Source organism: Ctenopharyngodon idella, chromosome 17, assembly GCF_019924925.1.
Source record: "Ctenopharyngodon idella isolate HZGC_01 chromosome 17, HZGC01, whole genome shotgun sequence".
In the NCBI taxonomy this organism is placed as follows: Eukaryota; Metazoa; Chordata; class Actinopteri; order Cypriniformes; family Xenocyprididae; genus Ctenopharyngodon; species Ctenopharyngodon idella.
The window spans coordinates 10,364,388-10,388,975 of record NC_067236.1 but is presented as its reverse complement, the minus strand read 5'-3'; the positions used below and the strand labels follow the sequence as shown (position 1 = coordinate 10,388,975).

At 39.1% G+C, this 24,588-nt stretch overlaps 1 protein-coding gene across 1 annotated transcript in view; it reads right to left on the bottom strand.

The window, feature by feature from the left end:
- ush2a (Usher syndrome 2A (autosomal recessive, mild)) overlaps nt 1-24,588 on the bottom strand; it is a 222,059-nt gene that overhangs the window by 176,138 nt on the left and 21,333 nt on the right. The window contains exons 5-14 of the mRNA XM_051868427.1: nt 24,171-24,234; nt 23,735-24,029; nt 21,197-21,381; nt 18,517-18,738; nt 16,204-16,297; nt 11,993-12,188; nt 10,712-10,842; nt 8,951-9,146; nt 5,512-6,159; nt 1,293-1,476 (exon numbers count right to left, since the gene is read on the bottom strand). Of these exons, the coding sequence (XP_051724387.1) occupies nt 1,293-1,476; nt 5,512-6,159; nt 8,951-9,146; nt 10,712-10,842; nt 11,993-12,188; nt 16,204-16,297; nt 18,517-18,738; nt 21,197-21,381; nt 23,735-24,029; nt 24,171-24,234 (2,215 nt within the window). The remainder of the gene's footprint in view (nt 1-1,292; nt 1,477-5,511; nt 6,160-8,950; nt 9,147-10,711; nt 10,843-11,992; nt 12,189-16,203; nt 16,298-18,516; nt 18,739-21,196; nt 21,382-23,734; nt 24,030-24,170; nt 24,235-24,588) is intronic.

Here is a 24,588-nt window from a genome sequence, read left to right as displayed (position 1 = left end):
ACAAGAAATTGAACAAGTTTGACTAGCAACAAGAAAACACAGTAAGCAGATATGAATATGACCTACACTTCTGTAAAATAAAACTCCCCCCCCCCCAAGGTTACATGATTAGCCAAGCACCATTCTCCATGTAGCCTATGTTTGTCATTTTCTGTGATGGCTAATCTTCCCTAACCATATTGTGGGTTTTTAACTACCTCTGTTAGGTGGTCCGCAGCGGACGACCCAATATATGAAAACAAAATAAGATGCATCGTCTTATTGATTCCGAGGCGGACAAATGAGTTTATAATATTTAGATAAAGAAATCTTTATTGTGTAGGATCTCCTGATGCAGTTCAAGCTTCCCCTCTAATCAGTTTAAATAGTTCATTTTTCATCCTTACCGGGCGAAAGAGTGCAGCTGGATGGATTGCGTATGCAGTGATCTGTCACGACTCGTATGGATTAACAATTTGTGATGTCCGGTAGCCCTGTTGTTGATGCATTGAAAACACACGCTCATGCTATTTGCATCTCACCAGCCAACAATTAATGTTCTCCCTACCTACTGCGCATCCCTACATCATATTTTTTATTTTTTTGGGGGGTAGGAACATTTAAAAGGTAAACGATGGTTAATATGGGAAGTGCTGACGATGTCCCCCACTGTTCCTTTTCTTCACCCAGCATGGCTAGAGTAGTTAACCATCTCCTACAAGCCTTCAGGAAGGTCATTCAATGAGACTTCAACCAAACCACCAAGACTTAAATATAAAAATCATCAAAAGAAAATCTGCCGTATGTAGGAAACGGGGGGAAAAAAACATGAAAAATAATTTTCCAATCCACTGACTCCTGAGAATGCCAAGTTTTCCATCCCCAACTTAGGCCATATGTTCAAGCTGGGGAGCTGCTTTGGAGTATATCATTAAGACAGCTAACATATGATGTATTTACAACCTAATTGATGTATCCAACAAATCAACTATGCAGAGAGCATTAAAATGCAGCCTCGTTTAGAGGCGGGAGACTTTAATGGCTAATTTGACCTTTGCTGGCTCTGCCTGAACCCGTGGGCCAGTAAGCAGCTAACTGGCTCAAATCGCTATGAAAAGTGATGTGCATGATTTTCTAAATGGGCTTTATTCACTAGTGTTCAGTCTCGGTGACGGGAGGGAGGTCTGGAGTAATTTTTGACGGTGATTTACACTGTTCTCTTTTACTTGAAGATATATCTTGCTGCATGGTAATAAATGAAAACGTCTTTCTCGAACATGACCGAAATAAGGGTGTTAGACTATAGCACTGACCTGCCAACACTTGGATTAAAGCCAAAGAAGAGATCCTGGCACTGGTCGCATCTGCGACCAGTCAGTGATGGGTGAGCACACACACACTGCCCTGAGTGGGCAGCACACACCTGCCCCACCGCTCCGACCGAGTGACATTCACACACTTCACACTCGCTCATACCCGCCTCCGACAGGAAGAAACCTGCAATGACAGGATGTGAAGATACATAAACAGACTCATTAAGCATTTTATTGTTTGCTCTCTCATTTACGTCATCTTTTGTAATCACCATGAAAATAAAAAATCATTTCCTTGAGAAAAATTAGCACACTTTTAAAAAGAGTACGGAAATAGAATATACTTGAGAGCAAAATTAACGTAATGTTTTTAAACACTTAATTGCATGTTATTTACAATAAAATGAAAATGTATTATAATTGACATGCATCCATTTTAAATGCAGATAATTGTACTTAAGAGTTCTTGTTTTTGACCCACTTAAGTAGAACTTAAATGGATAGTTCACCCAAAAATGAAAATTCTGTCATCATTTACTCACCCTCAAGTTGTTCCAAACCTGTATGAATTTCTTTGTTCTGCTGAACACAAAGGAAGATATTTGGAAGAATGTCAGTAACCAAACAGATCTCGCCCCCCCATTGACTACCATAGTATTTATTTTTCCTACTATGGTAGTAAATGAACACAAAGGAAGATATTTGGAAGAATGTCAGTAACCAAACAGATCTCGCCCCCCCATTGACTACCATAGTATTTATTTTTCCTACTATGGTAGTAAATGGGGGGCGAGATCTGTTCGGTTACTGACATTCTTCCAAATATCTTCCTTTGTGTATAGCAGAACAAAGAATTTCATACAGGTTTGGAACAACTTGAGGGTGAGTAAATGATGACAGAATTTTCATTTTTGGGTGAACTATCCCTTTAAGTATATCTTTATATGTAATTTCAGTGAAAAAGTGAGTGGGGTCCAATGTTGTTTTGAACACCAGTGACTTTCATTGCATGGACAAGTTAACAATTGAAACATACAAAATACACAAAATACTTTTGTGTTCCACAGAAGAAAGAAAGTCATTCAGTTTTGTAATGACATGAGGAAAGTAAATGACGACAGATTTTTTTTTTTTTTTAGGTGACCTATCCCTTTAAGGGGATAAGTAGAGTACATCATTATCATTTTTGTTACGAAAAAAAGAGCTTCTCATACATTCTGACTAAAATTTCCTTTTGGGTTTCACAGGAGGAAGAAAATCAAGTAGGTATTCATTTTTGGGTGAAATATTCCTTTAAGAGTGTGCTGGTCCACTTTTCTGTCTATATCTTCTTAAGAATAAAGTACGAGTTGAATCTCAAGGGCTCCGTCAGGCTCCTGCGCGCATCAATCAGACAGGGGGCGCTGAGTTTGAGATGTTTCAATCACAGGCTGCTTCCCCTCCGGTGAAATACGACAGAGGGGCTTCGTGAGGGGGAGCCTGGGGAGGGCCTGCAGAAACACAGTCATCAGTCCCCCCACCCTTCACCAAATGGATCTCCCCCCGATCCCTGTGCTTTCAATTTACTCCTGCCAGCACCACTCTCCGTACACATGCTTTATGTGCCGGCATGGGCGGCTGAGGCTTTGGTGAGCAGCAGGTACGCCAGCATTATTTCATCATGTGTGGGGAGGCAAGAGCTAGGGGAGGGTTGGCCGTACATCCTTGTCTGGTTAACATGCGAGCTTAGCGCCCTCATATCATATGCATAGGCCTGATGGTGGATGTTGGTGGAGCATGGTTTCCCTTCTGTAAAAAATATCATAGCTAAGCTGGCTTAAGCTTACATCTTAAATAACAAGACAAAGCTGTATTGCTAGATATCAGTTAAAAAACAAACAAACAAAGTACTTGCATATGTTAATAATGAAATAAAAAGGCCACTTACGTGTATTTAAAGGAACAACACTTCCATAACTTAAAGGGTTAGTTCACCCAAAAATGAAAATTCTGTTATTAATTACTCACCCTCATGTCGTTCCACACCCATAAGACCTTCGTTCATCTTCAGAACACATATTAAGATATTTTTTGATGAAATCCGAGAGGAATATGACTCGTCCATAGACAGCAATATAACCACCACTTTCAAAGTCCAGAAAGGTACAAAAGACATAATTAAATTAGTCGATGTGACTGCAGTGGTTCAACCTTAATTTTATGAAGCGACGGGAATACATTTTGTACGCAAAAACAAAACAAAATAACAACTTTATTCGACAATATCTTCTCTTCTATGTCATTATCTTACGCTATTTACGTTCAGCACTTCCAGGTTCTACGTCAGAAAGCCATCTCGTTATCGGCCAACGCTGTTCACGTGAGCAGCACAACGCATGCGTGTGATGCTGACGCAGGAGCCGGCATTCTGACGTAGAACCTGGAAATGCTAATTTGTGTTCTGAAGTCTTATGGGTGTGGAACGACATGAGGGTGAGTAATTAATGACAGAATTTTCATTTTGGGGTGAACTAACCCTTTAAGTACACATTTACAAAGTGCACTTTGTAATAATGTACAATTAAACATTTTACTTTAAAATGCATTTTAAATGATTATGTTTTAATAATCTTTTGTTTTGCTTTAAAGAAGTACACTTATTTTGACATGTTGACTTACATACGAAAGCAAATGTAAAATACTTGATTATTATTTTAACTAGTGTTATTCAATATTATATAAAGTTAATATTTTTTACATTGTACTAAACTACAATCACAGTACATTGAGAGTACTTAAGTCCTTCTTAAGTGGGTCAAAAGTTCAACTATAAATTATAATACATTTTCATTTAATTGTAAATAACATGCAATTAAATGTCTGAAAACATTACATTCAGTTTGCACTTAAGTATATTCTTTTCAAATATATAATTCCCGAAATAAGTACTCTTTTTAAAAGTATGCTAAAGCATACTTCTTTTTCATTAGGAAACACTACTTAAAACACTAGTCACCTCCAGCAATGAGCAATTTAATCGTCTTGTGCCAGTAACAGACCTTTCTCTTGTAAAACCTTCTTGGAATTAAAAATTCCCATAAATTTGCTTGACGAGGAAAATTGCTTGAAATTGCTTCAACTTTCTGTTGAAATAAAGGAAGTGTATGTGGAAGATACATATATAGTGCTGCAGGAGTCCTAAAACCCAAAAATAAGTTTGCATTTTTGCCCTTTCAGTTTCATTATCCTGAAGTTAATGGGTGTTTTGACTGGGTTTTTGGTTAAATGCCTAAATTAAAGTCTCTGGTTAACACAAGCTAAGGTCTATGGTTAACACAAGCTCAAGATGTTTTTCTGCAATAATTTAAAAGCCAATGAAAAAATAAAAATAAAAATTTATTGGCTTTTTATCACAAACCAGGGTAATGCAACTTTTGGGTTGGCCTACAAAAATCTCTAATTTGGTCTAAACGGGTATACGTTGTTTAAACGCAGGGTTTAAGGGTTATGTGTTTAATTTTTTAATGGATAATACAGCATTAGGATATCAGCTATCCAAATTACAAATTGGGACACATCTCTACAGTACTCTAAAGGAAGAGTAACTGCCTTGGAAGACTGTGCTTGGCATACAAAAGTGCAAGTTGGTTTTACAGTAAACAGTGAAACAGTGAGGGTTAATCTTCATTACGAAGACAAAGGGACCAGCTGGTACAGTTGGTCCTGCCACACTGACACTTGGACCCCTGGCAGTGCACTTCTAGCACTTACTATGCTGCAAAGAATAAGGGAAGTGCAAACATTTCCACCCCCTGAAGTGCACTTGAGTCATGAGGGCAGCGCTGGCGCAACAGCCACTGAGGGGGTTGATTGAGGGTACATGAGGAATGGCCTGTAGCTATGCTAGTTAAACGCCATCGGCCAAAGTGACTGCCAAACACACTCAATTCCCAGGCACAATCTAGGGAAAAAGGAATAACAAAACAATGCAACAGCTTGCGGAGCCAAGAACAAAATGCGAGGGAGTCATTAGTTAAGGAAAGGAAGAGAGTGCTTTGTAATTCAAAAGATGTTTACGCAGACACTTCAAATGCGATGTGCAATAGCTAGGAATCAGGGTAAACAACAAAAGCGATGACTTCACTGGCATCGCCAACACAGTATAATGAGCTTACAAAACCTGATACACCTTGTAAATACACACATAGTAAGATATTCAAATCAGTCTGAAGGCACCAACCTGGTTTACAGGTTCCACAGTCTCGGCCATAGCGTGTTGGCAGGCACACGCATTGACCGGTAGCAGGGTTGCACGCGGTCGCAGTCACGGTGCCCATGTGGTCACATTGACATGGTTGACATCCATGTGTGGCGTTGGCAGAACTCAGGTTGTAGGTGTGAACGGAGCATTGATTACACCGCAGCCCCTCTACGTTGTGTTTACATGTGCATTGGCCCGTGGTCTTGTCGCACACATCTGATCCATTCACCGTGCCTCGGAGCTCGCACTGGCAAGGCAGACAGCCCAAAGAATTGCTGCGGTCCAGACTGTGGTATCCGTCCCGGCACATGTCACACCTTCGGCCCTCTGTGTGAGGTTTGCACTTACACTGTCCGGATACCGCATCACAGGAGGTACCGAGAACGGATCCGTTCAGACTGCAGTCGCAGGGAAGGCAGACTCCACTGCCATTCAGACCGTAGAAGTGAGGAATGCAGGTGTCACAGAGGAGGCCTTGCACACCATCTTTGCACTCGCACTGGCCGGTGAAGGGATTACAGAACTGGTGCAGAGACCCCCATGGGTCGCATCCACAGGGAACGCAGCCGTCAGGATTCATGCGATTGAGAAATTTGAAGCCGTAGTTACATCGGTCACATGTTAGACCTAAGTGTAAAGAGGAGACAGCAATCAGTGCTATTCCCAACTAGGACCCCAGGGGGAACTTAAGCAGGTTTCAAGTTTTGCCTTGTTAAATTTTACAAGGCAAAACTTTTGCTTTGTTTCACCAGTTCACACTTACAAATAATCAGATTAAGTAAGAGTAAAAGAATGCGTATTTGCTGTACTGTCCGAGGAGAGGGCTCTGAGCATGGTATTGGGCCCGAACCCAGAGTACTCCCCCCGTATCTTTGGTTAGGATAGTAACTAGGTGAGTGTGAGGAGACGGGGTGGTGGAGGGATGCAGAAAAAACTGTTGAGGAACATTGGTGAGCCAGCTACATACTTATAGGTCTTCTTTTATGCTGATTGGGTAGATCATTTGAACGTTGTTCCTCCCGAACTTTATTAATAAAACCATTAAATTTAAAGAACATTGTGACTTTAAAATGTGTAAATCTTTAGATTTTATAAAGTCAAATAACGACTCAACAGGTTATGTCTGACGGCCTTTTCAAGGGAAAAAAAAATTATAATAATAAAATTTCATAATAAAATGGTATCTTTCTTTTTAAAGTGTAATTGCAAATTCAAAATAAAAATATTTACACAAAATATTGTGACTTTATATTTCAGTTTTACTTTATTTTATTTTATTTTATTTTATTTCTTTGAGGTGGAAACAGGCTTCCCTTACTTTCATTACATTATATTACTTAAGGAAAGAAAACAAAAATGTGAAAGTCAATTTATGTGGATAACACTATTAACAGAAAATATGTGCATTTGTGCTTTCATTTGCAGATTGCAGCATTTCATTTATCTTGCGTTCAAAAAATTTTTATTCAAATTCACCTTACCGTCCACAAACCACCAACCTTAACATCTAAAATGATTTGGTTTTGGCCTTTACATCACAACCCACATCTCATAATACACTGTAGTATATAGTAAACAAATAAATAAACCAGTGAAATATTACACAAGGAATAAAAAACGAAATTGGTAATGTCATCATTAAGTGAGCCCCTTTCCCAATGATGAATTACTCACCTCGGGCATAACACTTAATTTCTCTAAAAGGAAAATAAATAAATTAAAAGACCCAAGAAAGGCTGTGGAAGGGAAAAAAGTAAAAATAACTACGAGGCTAAAAAAGAATTACAGCTCATTTGGAGACCCTAAAAAGTGGTCTATGAGGAATCAAATCATATCAAGTTTTTTAAAATGTGTGCGGTGCTTATTTGAATACGCCATACATATTCCTGACAGGTAATCTATTCCTAATGTTGCTGAGCAGCGCCTACAGGGCAAACCGTTTACAGCCATAAGTACTGAGAACTCCACATTTCTCCACTGCTGTGTATTTCGCTACAGAGCTCCACTTTAATGAATTTAGATATTAATATATTGCTCCCTACCCACAGTTAAACCTCATTACAACATTATGTTAAATGCACAATGTGACACAGATGAATACCCCAATAATATCACGCCAAAGGTGCCGCAATTTGTCATTGTGCTCATGGCTTGTAGATGTTGGAAAAAAGCTACTGTAACTGTGTGGCGTCCAACTGTGAATATAAAAAGAAATTAATTGCTAACTTTTAGAACAAAGTGCAGGCAAAAATATGTAAGTGTAAATCTTTAAGCTTAAGATATTATTTTTGATTAAACTGAAGTGCATTTGGTTAACCGGTGTGATATGTGCATTTGACTGCCCGTTGGTGCACCCATGGAGTGGGACGTGCACCAGCGCAGCCCACATTTTATCAGTAATGCTTTTCTGCATAATATTCTCATACATCAACATTTCAAAGCACATTGTGTACGCAGAGTACTTTGGACGCTTGATAAATTTTGTCCTTATGAAGCTGCGGCTGGCCTCAAACGCGCTGGAGGTAATAAATTGCCTTAATCAAATCTAATTTCTGAAAAATACCTGTGGGAACTACAAACAAAGAAGCAGGTCTTGTAAGAAGCGTGAAAAATAAGGAAGACAGGGGCAGTTTATTATAATCAACTTGGCATTGAATTACAAAATTAAAATGAGGTGGCCCTTGATATCCAGGCTTAGCAATACACATGATCTTCTAAGTAACATTCTTTTGCATTTCATAAGAAAACGGTTCAAAGGTACAAAGAAGAAGAAAAAATGGAACAGATTTATCGCAAAGGACCTGGAATGGCTGGAAAAGCTGGAAGAAAAATCCTTTTGGCTGCTGCTCATAATAAATTTTCGTGAAAAAACGGGGCTTTGCCAAAAAAAAAAAAAAAAAGCTTGATGGTAAACAATTTCATCATTCCATTTACATATGCAGCACAGTGAAGCGATCACCGTATGTTTCATATGTAAATAATAATTTATAATATATATATATATATATATATTAGAAGACCACCGTGCCCCCCCCCCAATTTAAATAAATAAACAAATATTATTCAAACATGATTATGATTAATATCATTATTATTGTTGCTGTTTTACGATGTCAAATTAATTAAAAGGCATAGAATTTGTCATACCACTGGACCCTAAATTTTCCCTTTTACATTAATGTAAATTTCACGATAAATCTTAATATTGATAAAAATGAAGATCATAGTTTTTCCATCAACTACCTATTTATGTATTTATTTTTTGCTCTGTACATTTTATCAAGTTTGTGGGAATTAACAGAGAGAGACAGAGAGAAAGGTTGAGAGACAGAAAAAAAGAAGTTGGAGAGAAAGGAAGAGAAGGATGGGAGAAGAAAGCAAAAGAGCGATGGAGGGCGCAATGCTGCTTGATACGTACCGATTACGTTTGCCTTGCACTGGCATTGACCTGAGTCCTGGTGACAGGTAATATCTGGCTGCACGGTCCCGGCGGTATTGCAGTTACAGGCGCGGCAGCCGTCAGCCAGCGCCGACTGCAGCTTGTAGAATCCGTGTTGGCACTGATTGCACTGTCTGCCAGACACATGTCGCTTGCACTTACACTGCCCCCCGATCTGCAGAGGAAGGAGAATGTCACGTGACCGTGCTCCAATTAGTCAAGTTGAGCAGGGCAGTGTGAGTGTGTGTGAGTCATGGATGGGCAGCTCTGCTCTGTCTCTACCCCCCACGCCGCCGATCCCCATTGGGCTGCTGGGATGCTTTTTATCTCCATTACAGAGAACGGAGTGGTTTAGGATGGGGGAGAAGAGGTCACAACACCTGAGCTCACAAGCTGCTATTGTGCAGGGTTGTGTGGCTTAACAAAACTGATCTCTTCTTTGGGATTGACTGAAAGTACCAGCTGTTGTTTGAATGAATAAGGGGAAATATTTGATACTTCTGACATGAACAGCTACTGTGACACTGGCGATAAAGTTCTGTATGTCAGAACTCTGATATGTCAATAACAAACCAATGCTTTGGAAAGATGGCAAGTCGACTTTTGAAAAGTCCTTCAGTGTGGATTGCTATACTACTACTAAAATTATTTTAAACTAGATTTTGCTAACGCTTATAATATAATTTAATATAACAAAATATTATAAAATAAAATACCTCAATATTTATTATTATTATTATCATCATCATCTTTATGCATATTTTTTTATGATCTTATTAATTTATACATTACTGGAATACAGGTATATATTTTATCTATCAAACCACAGGTTGATATAATATGTACCGGAATAAACTACATATATTTAGCTTTTCTTGTTGGAAAAGGAAAATTGTGCATAATAAAAAATACTCTCAAATCCTGAATAATTTATCAATAATGCTAACAGGATAAGACATAAGGTACATACATTTCTACGATGTGCCAAGTAGGCACAATCCCTAACAGAAACAGCCCAACTAACAGTGTAAAGTCATTAGCATATGTGAGGAAATAATCATTCTGATAATTTAAATAAGGTAACAATCTAACATGGGGCTGACCCAGCCATTGATTCTGAATTTGTCATCCAGTATATCTATTGACATGGATCTGTTCCTCCAAAATGCCTTTCATGATGCTAAGATAAAGGAAAAGGTGGGGGAGAATTCTCCTGAGAGAGGCTCTCATGACGACACTTTTACATACTCCCTACTGATCAAAACACTGATAAATGCTGTTGTGAATACTAAAGTCCTCAGCCAATACATCAATGCAACCCTCTCGAGAGGGATTGGCCAATATCGTTATCTGAATCTACAATTCTCAAGTCCGTCACAAAGACGGGGATCAAAGCCTCGGATGTCTTCCTTTGCATGTGCACACAGATTGCCTTGCTGGTACCGCTGTACCTCAAAATTTCTGAATGTTATTTAACGTCATAAATATCAGATCAATGAGTAGAATCATATGGAATCAGAGTCAGAAATCTGTAGAAAGTACTACCATTTGTTGTGGAAATTGTTATTAAGTAAATCAAAATAATTAATAAAGAATAAAAATATGCAAAAAGCGAGGAATAAACTTCGGGTTCGAAATCTGCTTTCTGTGGGTTCTGTGCAGGCCTTTTTTATGAGAGGTGTGCCAATTTTTGTGGATGCAGTATGAATAATGTGTTTGTGTGTGCATGTCTACACTTACTGGCTCACATTCTAAACTGCCATTGATGGTCCCGGCGCTGTGGCACTCACATGGTTTGCACACGTCCTTGGCCCACAGGAGAGCTCCCACCTCCCTGTAGAAAAGACTCCGACACCGCTCACAGTTCCTGCCTTTAAACCCAAAAAGAGAGAGTGCGTATGTGTGCTTGTAGAAGGAAATGGGTGGGGGGAGGGGAAATTGATGTCAACCTATTAAAATTCAATCATATCATAGGACTATGATTTCAAATTAAAAAACTGCAGTCTTGGGAGAGGTCCGGAGAGAGTGTGTAATTTTCTAAGGTGTCCATTTTAATGTCCTCTTTCATCCCTACCTGCCACTGCGCCTGATGCCCAGCATATGAAACAATGAACCTGTTAGCATGGCCTGATTTACTTCATTAAATGTCCATCTGTTTTCGCTCTGATGCATTATTTCGATTTTTTCTGCTCTGCTTTTTGATGCTTTCATCACATCACTGCTATTTCTCCAGCTGTAGTAAAGAAAAAAATCTAGTTTTCATACCATATTGGAATAATACAAAATTATTTTATTAAACATATGAAAGAGGTAGGTCTTAGAGGTTGACCGATGTGGATTTTTCAATAATCATCTAGGATATCTAGAAAGCAGGATGACTTTAATGGTATAACTTAACTTCTTTTCATGACAAATGTATTTAAACATATATTAAACAATTAAGACATTACTAACAGGTAAAGTAAATATAATGAATATGTAAGTTAATATAGTGCATATATTTAGTGAAATGCTCCCCTCTAGAACTCATTTCTCTAGTGAACTAACATGCTGTGGACACACAATGACTTGCCTGAGGTAAATGTAATGCTACGTGAGATATTATTCTCAAGCTGTTTTATTGATTTCTTTCTGCAAAAGAAACACTGGTTGAGAGATTACATGTAAACATATCTATTCATAGATCGTCTGTTCTTCTTCTGTGCTTTTTCTTGTTGTGGCAGTTAGCAAACAACGTTGCATTACCGCGTGCCCCCTTCTGGATTGGAATGAGGATTGCTTATGACTGACTGTATTTGTCGTCTGACTGCATTAACCGAACCATGACGTCCGTACCGTGAAAGTTCGGAACGAATACATGTAATTATATATATATATATATATATATATATATATATATATATATATATATATATAACTGAAAGCAGAAAGTTCTGAAAATTTCAGGTTTCAATTACATTTCCAGATTTAAATTACTTTAAATTTACAATCGTTCTCTGAAAAAACCTCATATGCTGTTACCTGTGGTGTTATGTGTACAGTTATCACACACCCCTCCACCTCCTCTGAAGTGCTCTCCAGGTTGAGGATCCAGGCTGGCGTTGTAGTGGCAGGAAGAGGCGTGGCCGTAGCACTGGCATGGGCGGCAGTTGTATGCCTGTACCTGATCTCCAGCTCTGAAGGGCTTGTCATTGAAGAGAGGAGAGCAACGCTCGCACTGTTGGAGAGAGTAAGAGATCAGAGCACATCTACATATATCATCTACATATACATTTATCAGCAATATCCAGATGCGACCTCAAGGTTCAATGAGAAAGTCCCCACAGTCACAAATAACACAATATTTCCATATGTACAAGACAGAGTAAAATCAGCTCATTTATTATAAGTGACTTTCAACAACTGAACTATTTTAGGACACTCTCATCGAACGAACATCTCATAATCGAAAGAGAGAGACAGACAGGCAAGAGGAGAAAAATGAGTTTTTTGAGCCTTTATTGGCAAAGTATTTGATTTTTGTGAACAGTCATTACAAATTACGGAGAACACGGGAGGCATCAAATGAAATGATTAAAAATGTATTATAAAAAGCAAAGGAGTCCCCAGTGACTGCTCAAGCTGTGGCAGAGGCTCGCCTTGTCAGGCTGCTGTTTGGGCAGCCGTAGTGGGCCGTGAGCCCAGGGGGAATTGCAAATTCAGCAGGCTGGATGCTAGAAGAGCCAGACACAGACCACCCGCCACTACAGCCCTCTATGCCAATCAGGGATCTGACTACATGCTACAGGGATTTAGATTTTTATATATTACAGAATGTAGTTTCAGAGCGAGCAAATATAGGTGCAACAGTTTTGGCATACTTAAATGAGCCTATAAGAACTCATCCCAGATATGAATATAGAAGAGGAGTGTTTATAACAGTAATGATGTATAGTTACAAGCAACTAACCTTAAACCAAACCCCAACCTTAAACTTAACCATATAGTTAATTCATATTACTCTGTACTTTTTTCATGTACTTACACTGTAACAATGTCATCTTAAAATAAAGTGTAATGTATTAATAAAATGGCAAAAGTAATTTTATTCAATCAAATTAGTGTAAAAACACCTGACAGGAATGTAAATGTAAAAGTGAAAAAACAAAAAAAACAAAACTACAGAACCATTTCCAAATAATTCATGTGGTTGACTAAAGTTGATCAATATGGAAAATGCAATTACGTAGGCTAATCTAAATCCAGAATTTCATCCATAAAACTAAGACCACAGAACAGAGATCAGCATACACAAGTATTGTGTGTTTTGTATTCGTCTCCAGTGTGCAAGGAGTCGGGCTCCAGTGGGAAAAGAGCCTTCATCCCGTGTGAAAGGCCTCTGTGAATGCCATGGCTAATTTCACGCTCCCTCAGGAAAGGTCTGCGCGTGGCTGCACCAGTAGCGAGCCTACAGTTAACCTTTAGCCTGTTTGAAAACACAAGGTTTTAGCAATGCATTGCCAAAAATGGCTCCATTTATAGTTAATCTAGAAAGGACTAAAGGGATCATACTGAAGCTAATATTGTAGCAGCAGGTATAATAGTGTAAGGGATACTAACATTTCATTATGCTTAAGGGATAGTTCACCCAAAAAGGAAAATTCTGTCATTGATTACTCACCCTCATGTTGTTCCGAACCCATAAGACCTTTGTTCATCTTTGGAACATAAATTAAGATATTTTTGATGAAATCCATGAGCTTTCTGGCCTCCGATAGACTGCAACGTTATTCAAGGCCCAAAAAGGTAGTAAAGACATTGTTAAAATAGTCCATGTGACTACAGTGGTTAACCTTAATGTTATGAAGTGACGAGAATATTTTTTGTGCGCAAAAAACAAATAAAAATAATGACTTTATTCAACAATTTCTTGACAGTCTCCTATGCTGTTCATGTAGCAAACACAGTGCTGCGCTTCCAGGTTCTACGTCAGAACGCCAGCTCCGTATTGGCTGACGCTGTTTACGTGAGCTCCACGCATACGTGTGATGATGACGCAGGAGCTGGCCAATAATGAGCCGGCGTTCTGATGTCGCTTCATAACATTAAGGTTGGACCACTGTAATCAGAATTTTCATTTTTGGGTGAACTAACCCTTTAACTCCATGTTGAAACACTGTGAATATAACTGATATTTAGAGTGGCTGAGCTATATTTTGCTGAGAATATTGCCCTCCTCAATTAGTGATGCACCAGGTAACTAAATTAGAATCTATTAAACAAAACTAGAATACACTAAATTCTATAACCGAGTCGAAAACAGAGATGAACAACAGTATTTAATTAAATATTTACTCACAAAAAGACAAGTCTCACAGGGCCTCGGATAATCAGTGAATTATTGTAGTGAATGTTTTTTGTGAATCGTTTCAATCAGGTGGTTCAGGTAAATCAAGTGGTTCACAAAAGGTGGGCATGAGTCTTTCAGAAAAATTAATTCACTAATATGAATGCTATATATGAAAGAGTGAACGGTGTAGAAGAGCATATGAGTATTCAGTTAGTAGTGTCACCACTTTTACACCGCTACACCCCAACCATGTGTTGAGTTAAGCACTAATTAGTAAAGTACTAATTTCTCTCTATGCTGGTAATTTGGATCTGGCCTCAGTGGAAACACACACACACACTCTTACACAGAGACAGAAAATTAAGATTTGTTAATAGACATTGTCTGAATGGCTTCTGTGGGATGAATGTAGTAGAATGTGACTGCGGCATTAACCGGACACATCAAAACGCTCTCTGTGGAACGTGAATGACATGAATAACCTACGTCACATACAGTACATGTGAACTCCAACACTACTTTCCTGAGTGATGATCATTTCAGTCAATGTGCTCTGAAGATGAGAAATGAGACCCCAGCAGCACTTTCACTGTCTCTGAGTGGGATATTACGAGGAAGCAAACATTAGTAGGGCCAGCCTAGATCTGTGTCTCAGAGCTAGTAAGCAAACACAGCAGATAGCTCCGGGGCAGGCGGCGGTCCCTCCTCGAAGCCAGGTGTTTGGGTCTAGGGGCGTTTAGGGCGGTGAGACAACTCATATTTACCATATTTACACACACACACTTTTCAGCATCTACGTGTTAGATGTGGCCCTTGTTTGTTTCAGTGAAAACAACAACAGTAGCAGCAGTAGAGAGAGTGTGCCGTGTCTAGCCTTGAATAATGCATGACATCTGGTGAATAATTTAAATCACCAAACATCAGGTTTAAAAGTTTAATCCTGGGACTTGCTCCCAATGTTCAGAATTATATGCAGCGATCTGGACAGCACAGACTCTCAATAGGAAGAACGATGAGGAGATTCCAGAGAGAAATGGAGAACTTGGAGAATACTGAAAAGACTATATTGCCAAAAGCAGTTCTTCAAATACAGGACATTTAAACATAACTACATTTTTTAGTAGCGTGAGAGACTTGTTGCTTTCAAACAATGTGGCTTGCCCAGCAAAAAGCTAGTTTTTCCAACAAAAGGCTGTCTAGTGCAATCAAATACTACATTGCTGCTTTTAATGTCACATTGTATTGCACACGCAGCATTGGTGAAGCTATAAATCAAATGGTCTCCCCTAAATGGTCCTTTCTCTCATATGTAGTGTCAGAAGGTCTGATTCATTCTAGTGAATCAGTTCACCCTAATCTATCTTTTTGAACAGTTTATTGAATGGTTCATTGAATTTTTTTAAACCCTTCATGGCATTTTAGGTCTCCATTACAGCTTGACTGTAGTTCAAATACTTTAAATTATGTTTAGCTTGGCAAACTACAGTTTCAAAGTAGCTTCTCAACACTGGTGAGCCCTGGCATTCCTGAAAGTGTGAGTACTGAAGCCGTGTCATCAGAGCTTTCCCTGAGATATAATTACCTTTGCTGGACTCATCATCAAGACACCCAGGGGCTGATGGGACAGGACGATTAGAGCATTGCTGCCCACAAAACCACTTCCTTCTTTCCTTCCCCTTTCTTTTCTCCCCTTCTTCTAGCTCTTTTCATCAGGAAACTGGAGATGTGCGGGAATGATCTCGGTCTCTTGTTGTCCTCTCTCTCTCTCTCTCTCTCTTTCTCTGCTTTTTTCCTGTCATTCCGTTAAGGCCTATTTTTGAGTGTGCTGTTCATTAAATAGGACTCTAGCACGTCATTAAAGGGAAGTGGTTAATTAAAAGGGGGCCTCCCCTGCGGGACTCACATTAGCTCCATGTGTGTGGCTCTCTGGGAGGCAGGCGCAGCGGTACGGACTCACACTAGTGTCACAGCTGTCTGCGTGGCCATGGCACTCACACCTAAGGGGACAAAGACACACAATTAGAACCCACATATTTCTGGAAAATCTTCATTTCTGTCCTTTTCATACATCAAGTGGAACTGGTTCCCAAGGTAAAGCAGAAATCTGTGTTTTGCTTGAATACCTTCATGGGAGCAGATATAGAGTAAGATTAAGGAACTGGCTCAGGAAACAGGATATGATGATGCAGATTATGCAGATATGAGTTGTCACCATTTCAATCACTGGGTTTGTCCATTTTCAACCCAACTTGGGTTGTTTTTAACCCAGCTTTTTTTAGAGTACATGTTTTTTTGTTTTTTTGTTTTTTACATAAATTCAGCATGAAATGGTGAGAACAACAAATAATGTGACACATTTCTCAATTACATAGGATATTTACATTTTACACATAAAAATAAGTCAAACAAGACATTATTTTATACAGTGGGAATTGATTGGCTGAGAAATAAGAGGACTTGATGATGTCAGCATAAAGAAAAGTTGTTTTAGGCAGGGCAAAACAAAAAACAAAAACTTTAGACAGGAAATTGGATATTGTATTTTTTAAAGATTGACATGACAATGTTTTGTAATGTAGAATCTGTCATAATAAGACCAAGAACATTAAAATGAAAATGCTAAAAAAGTCACTTTGATTTCATGTTGACAAAAAGCCATGCTGTTTTATGTCAAATAATTTTAATCATTTTTTTTTTAATTAATCTAAATTTATAATTTTTAGTTCCACTTCAAATTTTTTCAGGACACTTGGAAATATGTAGCAAGTTCCAACAAATCAACAGGGTCAGCAACATTAAAGGTGCCTGACATAATCTTTCTCTCTCTTTTTCACATTCTCTAGATCTCTCTATCAGTCTTCCATTCCTTCATTCTCTCTGTGCATGGCTAATAGGACTTTCGCATTCAACATTTATAAATGCCAGAGGAAATATCAACGGTGTATCGTAATGTACAACAGCAGACCTGACAGGTCTCCATCAGACGGAACACGCACCTGCAGGTCATCGCTTTAATTATTCATTCTCAAGGGCCCTTATTCAACATTATCATCCACCCATCTTTACACGGCTCCCACTAAAAGCAGCACCCTTCACCTCCGTTACACAAACAAACAACCTAACAAGCAAACAAGAGAGGAGGAGAGTGGAAAAGAAAGAGGGCTGTCATTATTGCTGGAGGTTATTACGGTATGAGCGTAAAGCAAACGCTAATGCTCCCAGACACAGCTTGACACCCTGTCAGAATACCTCAAAGGCTGAATTTACGCACATTTTAGTCCCCAAACACACATACATCCTCTTCTCAGCCTCTCACGGGTTTGAACTGTCAGTCTCCCTAAGGGGGTGAATCCACTACTGTTTACTCTCTGCCTTTGTTTCTCCGGCGAAGCTGTTGCGATGCCTCAGAGAGCAAAAGAAGAGAACCGTACAGGAGGAAAAAAAAAGAGAGAAAAGGCGGGGAGGACGGGGGACACCTCTGAATGTCAGAGGATGATGAGATTTCACAGTCTCTAAATCTCGATTTCGTCTGTGCCAGTTTAACTAGCTCTTAATTAAAGCTGCCTTCTCTAGCTCACTCAGACATACTCGCACAGCGAGAGCGAGCCAAGTTACAGCTGCCTGCATAATGACATAATTACCATAGTCGTAAGAACAGTGGCTGTTTAATGTCTGAAGGTATACATGGATATAACACCATGTCTCTGCTTCTGAAGAGACAAAAGAACAGATTCGACATCCTTGAGAGACGCAGAAGAACGTTTTATACTGATTAGCTGCTTCCCTATAGCCTCCAAGAAGAAGTTCTGAAGTTTTCCTGCCAGTGATTTTCAAATGTGGCATCCCCACTGTAATTACAAGACCATTAACTGGAAGACAAAATCTGTGTTAAACATGGCATTACTCTCTGCGGCTAATAACAGACATGTCATAGATCCCCCACTTGTGTCAAACTAGCAAACATCATTTGTCTGCCATCTCCAGTTGGTCTTGAACCTAAAAAGTCTTTCACTTTATCAAAGTCTGAATTATCCTGCCATATCCGCCTACTGATTTTCTCATCAAACACGGAAAGCCAATCAAATTAAAACAAAGTCCACAAATGTATGTCAAATTTTGTTACTGGAAGCGTTAATCATTGGGGCGAAAAGGGGAGATTGTGTCGGGTGATGCTTGATTGTGGTTGACAAGTGTCGGAGTGCTGTTGGTCTCGAACCTGCCACTGATGGTGATCTCGTCCACAGCGTAGTAGCGATGGCGGAAAGGAACCGTGGCATCTTGGGTGTGGTACTGGCCGTGGAGGTGGATTCTCACATGTGTGGCTCTCACAAACTCCTGTAGGGCGGCACTGTTGTAGAAGTTGTTGTAGCCCGGTCGCAGGTTCGGCTCGGGTGTTAGCATGCTGAAGGTGATATTTCCGCGGGAGTATGGTATTTCACTGACACAAAAGACAGAAACAAAAATTGTTAAAAGGGTATGCAGGCTCCCTTTCAATCAATGAGTCAGGACCCACTAGGGCAACTTCCAATGAGACCACAAAATGGCTTAAAATGATTGGGGAAAAAAAAGAAAAAAAAAAGTCTGGATATGTCATGTAAATTCATTGGTCATAGAAAGCATGAACCCTGAAAACATTTAGTTTTGGAGACAAAAAGGTTGAGAACCATAAATGTTGATTTGCGCCCTGTTCTGAAGTCATACAATAGCTTTGCGTGTGAAAGAGACCCAAATTTAGTTTCTTATTCAACTGTAATCAAAAGATAAGGAATATAGTGCACAGATAAATAACACGTCATAAACTTTATATATATATATAATTTTTGGTGCTTTTAAATGACAGACCAGATTCACTTTCGTTATATGGAAAAGAGTGTAATTCTTCAACATTTCTCCTTGGAAGAAAGTAAGCCTTGCAGGCATGTTTTGAAATGATACAAGGATGAGTAAATGATTTCTGGGTGAACTAAACCCTTTAAAGTGTTACAAACAGAAAATGTACCCTATATTATCCTACTGACTAATAAAAGAAAGAAAAAAAATAATATTTCTGCGTCTTAAGCTTTGAATGTGTGAGTGATTGAAAGAGACCGAGAACTTCAAGTTTTGACATAGCAGGGTAACACGTTGTCAGGTTGAAAATGAAACATGTCACAAGCTACTGAAATGAACAAACATCAAAGAAATTGGAAAAGCAAAGGTCTTTCCTTTGCATCTCAGAACAACTGAGAAGAAATTTCACTAATACAGATTTAAAATATAGTTTAGTGGTACAGGGTTCGAAAGGGTGATTTCTCAAAGGACAGGAATAAATGGGGTGAATGAGAGAGTTCTCGAAGTCTTTTTCAGGGGCAGGACAGGTATAGCCCCTGCTGCATTATTCACTCTCAAGAAAGATCCACAGAGCGCTTCTGCACGTTTTAGCCCTAATACTGGTAGACTTATCCAGGACAAACCTGTTGGAAGAAAGTCTTTTGTCGCAATCTCTCTCTCTTTTTCCATCTACCTTTGCTCTCTGTGTCTTTCTCTCCCCGCATATTTTGATGTGACATGTCTAAAGAGTGCAGACCCTCATGTCTTTGGGTCCAAGCTTTTGTTTGTAAACTAAAATATTCAGACAAGTAAAGTGGTGAAACATCTGGCCAGCATGGTGTTTCTCCAAGCAGAACCAAACTTAGCAGGATGCAAAGCCTACATTTGAAATATATTCATCATGACCAAACTTAAAATGTAGTGTGATGTTATGTAGATCAGTGGTTCTCAACCTTTTTTACTCTAAGGTTGTGTGTCCACCAAAGCTTTTTTTTCAGTGGCTAGCATACTTTTCCAATTGTTTTCAATGGGAGTTGTTCAACTGATAAAACGCTGCGCTCATCACTGTCACTTTTTAGCCAGCTGTTTCAGCTGGCTAAAAACGCTTTGGTGGACACACGGCCTAAGGCCCTCCGTTGTCCTTCCCCATTTAGTTGTTTTCAAACTTTTTTAAATCAACAGAAACTGGGAGTATTGATATATTGATATATTAAAGTAATTAACCATGATTCATAAAGTGACTCTAGGAGAATAAAAACAGTTACTGAGTGGGGAAGATGTTTTTTTTTTTTTTTTAGCATTTTTCAGCTTGTTTTATTTTTTAGCTTTTAGTTATTTGTTTCTTGCTGTCTCCAATATATCTTTATACTTACTAAATATTATAAAATGTCCCATGATTTGGAATGCTAAACTTACAAAACAGTTTTACAGCCTAAGCTGATGACTAAAATATGCTGTACATCATAGCTCTTATAGGTAATTTACATAATTGCCTAAAAACAAGGTTTAACGCTAATGTCAGATGGATTCATGTAATTCTTTGAGAAGTAGCTACTTAATTGCATCATTTAAATATGACTTTCACTAATCATTTAGTGAGGGTCAATTATGCACGTTTCTGTATATGTACCATCAAAAAAAAAAACACATGAACTGTAGTTTATCATCATAAATAGTTACAATAACCCTCTCAGTCCGAGCCCATTAAAATAACTGTCCTCATTTTCTCTGTTGTATGCATGTGAGACCAGGTGCTTGTGTGGTCCATAACAGCTAAGTATCTTTGCTGTCTTGATTGCAGCCAAGGACAGCAGAGATCAGATCTGTGCAGCCTGGACTGCAGCCAAGAGCAGCATTTTCCTCCCTATTCTCCTCCTAAGATCCTCCAAAAGCTCCCAGACTCCCACTAAACGACAATCCACTGCTTTTATCAAAGTGGGAACTTGTCTCAACCCACTTTGATACAGCTTACTTGGTAGGAATCATTTGTTCAAGGACTGTTATCAGATTTAGAAGCGCCTGTGGATGGACTAACAGACATATAGAGCGCATGGGTGTTTGAGTGTGTATGTGTGTGTATACAGTACCTGGGCAACTGTAGACAATTTACAGAATCAGGACGATCCAAAGGCCCGTTATCCTCCATCCCAAAGTAGCTGCAGTTCTTGGCCAGGAACTGCCAGTCCTTCCATTCTGAGTTCCTGATCGTTTTCCTTTGAATGCGGACCGCTTCGGGCTGAGCATTGAGGAACTGGAGTATCACGTAGAAAACCTGTAAAGGAAGCGTGCAAAATTGACAGAGGGTGAAATATGCATGAAATACTAAACAGCAATGGATTATCTATTATCTGCACAGCAACAGTCAATGCTCCGCTGCCTCCTAAAGCACGCCGGCGCTTTGAAGAACAGCTTGAAGCACCGCTTTACTCTTCCCTCTCTCCCTCTGTGGCTTCATTTTGAGGAGTTTGTCGAGAAACTGGTTGCAGCTTTGACTAAGTGGACACTTCAAAGTCTGTGTGGTGGTGTGTTTTATCTGGTATTGAGAGGAGAGACTGAGGCAGAGCTGCATAAATCCTCTACTTCTTTACAGCTGGACTCTCTGCTCGGCTTGGCTTAGCCACATGGATGACTGAGCAACTCACTCAGACACACACAAAGGACTTTAGGTCGGCTTTAGTGTATTCAAATGGAAAAGACACTACCCAGTGTCTGGATTTGAGAAAGCAGCCACACAAATAGACAACGGCGGGTTGAAGCTTACTTTAAACCAGTGGTTATCAACCAAGGGCCGGGGCCCACTAGGAGGCCTCTGCAAACTTCCAGGGGCACCCTATTAAGTCTTAAAATGATTTAAATTTAGTTATATTAATTACAATATTAAAAGGCTAAAAATAAAGACGTGCAACATTAAACTGACATATTTTTGTGTTTATTTATTTTTATACAACAGTTCTTTCTGGTTCTCAAATCTGATTGGCTGAGAGCCGTGCGATATTCTAGTGATAACAGCACTCCTACCTTTTCACCGTTTGTATCATTCCACTTGAAGCGACTGTCATGGCGGCCGAGCAAATCCACCGCATTTTTTACAAATACTACCCTTGTTGTACCACTAACTGTGGTTTTAAGAGTTTTTTAGGCGAGAATGTAGTTGTTTAGACCTGAAATATGTGACTCATATTTAATCATAGCGCCTGTTTTACAATTTGTAAGATGTTTTCAGAGATGCGAGCTCCAGGCAGTCAGCGGCCGTTAAGTGCTTGGGTACCCACTGAGAACAGTTTCATATTGGCCAGTGCTTCAGGGATTTGCTGCTGACTTTTTTTAGAGGTTAAACATGAGATATAATTCATTTTGGGTACATAAAACGAGCAATCTTTGGTCTTATTAATCTATTACTTGTTCCTGAGCAAATCCAATTGGGCTATGTTAAATTTAATAATTTAATATTAAGGCTATATTTAACTTACATACTGTAGAGCACTGCTTTTGTACGTTTGACTGAATTGTACAATTATGTTTATTTCCTATTGTCATTTATAATGGCTATTGTTGTTAATTTAAATATTGTTGTTCAATAAATATTATTTTATATAAATAATATGTTGTATTTGGTATTGAGAAATGGTCCATTAGTGCGTAATATGGATTGAGTGAAAGTTACATTAATACTCCATTTGGCAAACTTTATGAGTGAATGAGTCAGTCGCAAGAGACTTTTAAATTGAAAGGGACTTTTGTAAACAAAGGACGTTGTTTTAGCGCTGTTATGGAAAATTCCCTTTACTGTAAAAAGGACAAATACAGAGAACGCTTTCCTCAGTAGACATTAAAACGGATTTTTATAATGGATATAATATTATGGAAATCGACCTGAAGAATGAATGTTAGGCTATATCAGACACAGGTAATGCTCACTCAGGCGATCTCTCTCTCTCTCTCTCTCTCTCTCTCTCTCTCTCTCTCTCTCTCTCTCAATAATACTGTACAAAATACAATGAGTTTCAATGGAGGGACTCAACATTCCTTTGTTACTAGTTCTAAAGTGACATTTTAGAAATAGTAAAGGAGTCTTGGTCAAACTGTCAACTTGAGATTTGAATCCATGGCAGAAGGAAGTAGTTCTGCATAAAAGAGGGTTTTAAAGACACTCCGTTGTTATTTCTTATTTATTTACACACTCGTGCCATCGAACTGTTGTATAAACGCAATATCACACTCGTAGCCGTGTGATATGGTTATATATCAGCACGCTGTGATTATCTGCAGCCTCGTGCCTACAGCCAAATCACAGACTTGCTGATATACAGCCATATCGCACGGCTACGAGTGTGATATTACTCAGTTATTACATAAGTACTAGAGGTATTAGGGTTTTCGAATATTGTCTTTGACAAATTGAGTCAAAAAGTTTGAGAACCACTTCTTCAAATCTAATATCAAGTTAAGCTAACTTATAGTGTCTTGACTCTTGATGCTATGCAAACTAAATTAATATCAAGATAAACTAACCATAAACTCTAATAAAGGCTCAGGTCTTCTAAATTCACAGCATGAACCAAGCAGGGATTTTTCAGGTCAGTTTTGTTGGTCCTGGAACAACATCCCCAACAAGCCATTTGTACCTGGTACTGTCCGTTCTCCAGATCTATAGTGATGGTTATTCCTTTGTCCAGCAGCTCTAAAGTGGGAAAGACGGAGGAGATCCAGGTCGTCCCGATGTCGTTGTCATTTATGTAATGCAGTGGGTGGGCGTCCTGGTTCAGGCGGAGCACTTTGTTATGGGTGGTATCATTGGCTGCATTGGGGATGCAGTACCTCTCCACGAGGGGGTGCACTCTGGGGTGGCTGGCAAGGCAGCGGCATGTCGATTGGGTGTGCAGTTGAGGGAATTGCCCAGCGTACACCTCTTCAATCTCTCTGAAATACAGAAATGCATGATTTAATTGACATATCTGTGTTTCTAAACTGGTTTTGCTTCAGGACCCAGATTTTATATAGCACATTTTTATAAAAACTACCTACTATATCTGATGTTAATATCCTCGACCTTATGCTTACCTGTTGGTTAATGTCTTTGGATAAAATCTAAAATCCTGCATTCTTCCAATGAATTGATTTGACCCTGGGGAGAAAAAGAAAGGAAAGTCAATGGGCACTATTGAAGACAGTCTGCAGGATCCATAGCAACTAGTGGATTACCTTATCTGTGTCTTTATTTGAGTTAAAGAGACACTTGCTGCATGGTGGGATCTATTATGCTTATTTACAGTTCTCTGTGAGCATTAATCCCACCGGCTGGATGGGCGGCATAGATCCAAGCCTAAACGTGCGGGTCCATCTACATCACCAGATAAGATATAATCACTTCTGTTCTAATAACCGGCTCTGATTGAGATGTCATATGGATGTCTGCCCTGAAATCTTTTCATCTTTGTGTGCCGAGTCTGTGTTTTATATGAGATTTCATTGCTGTATT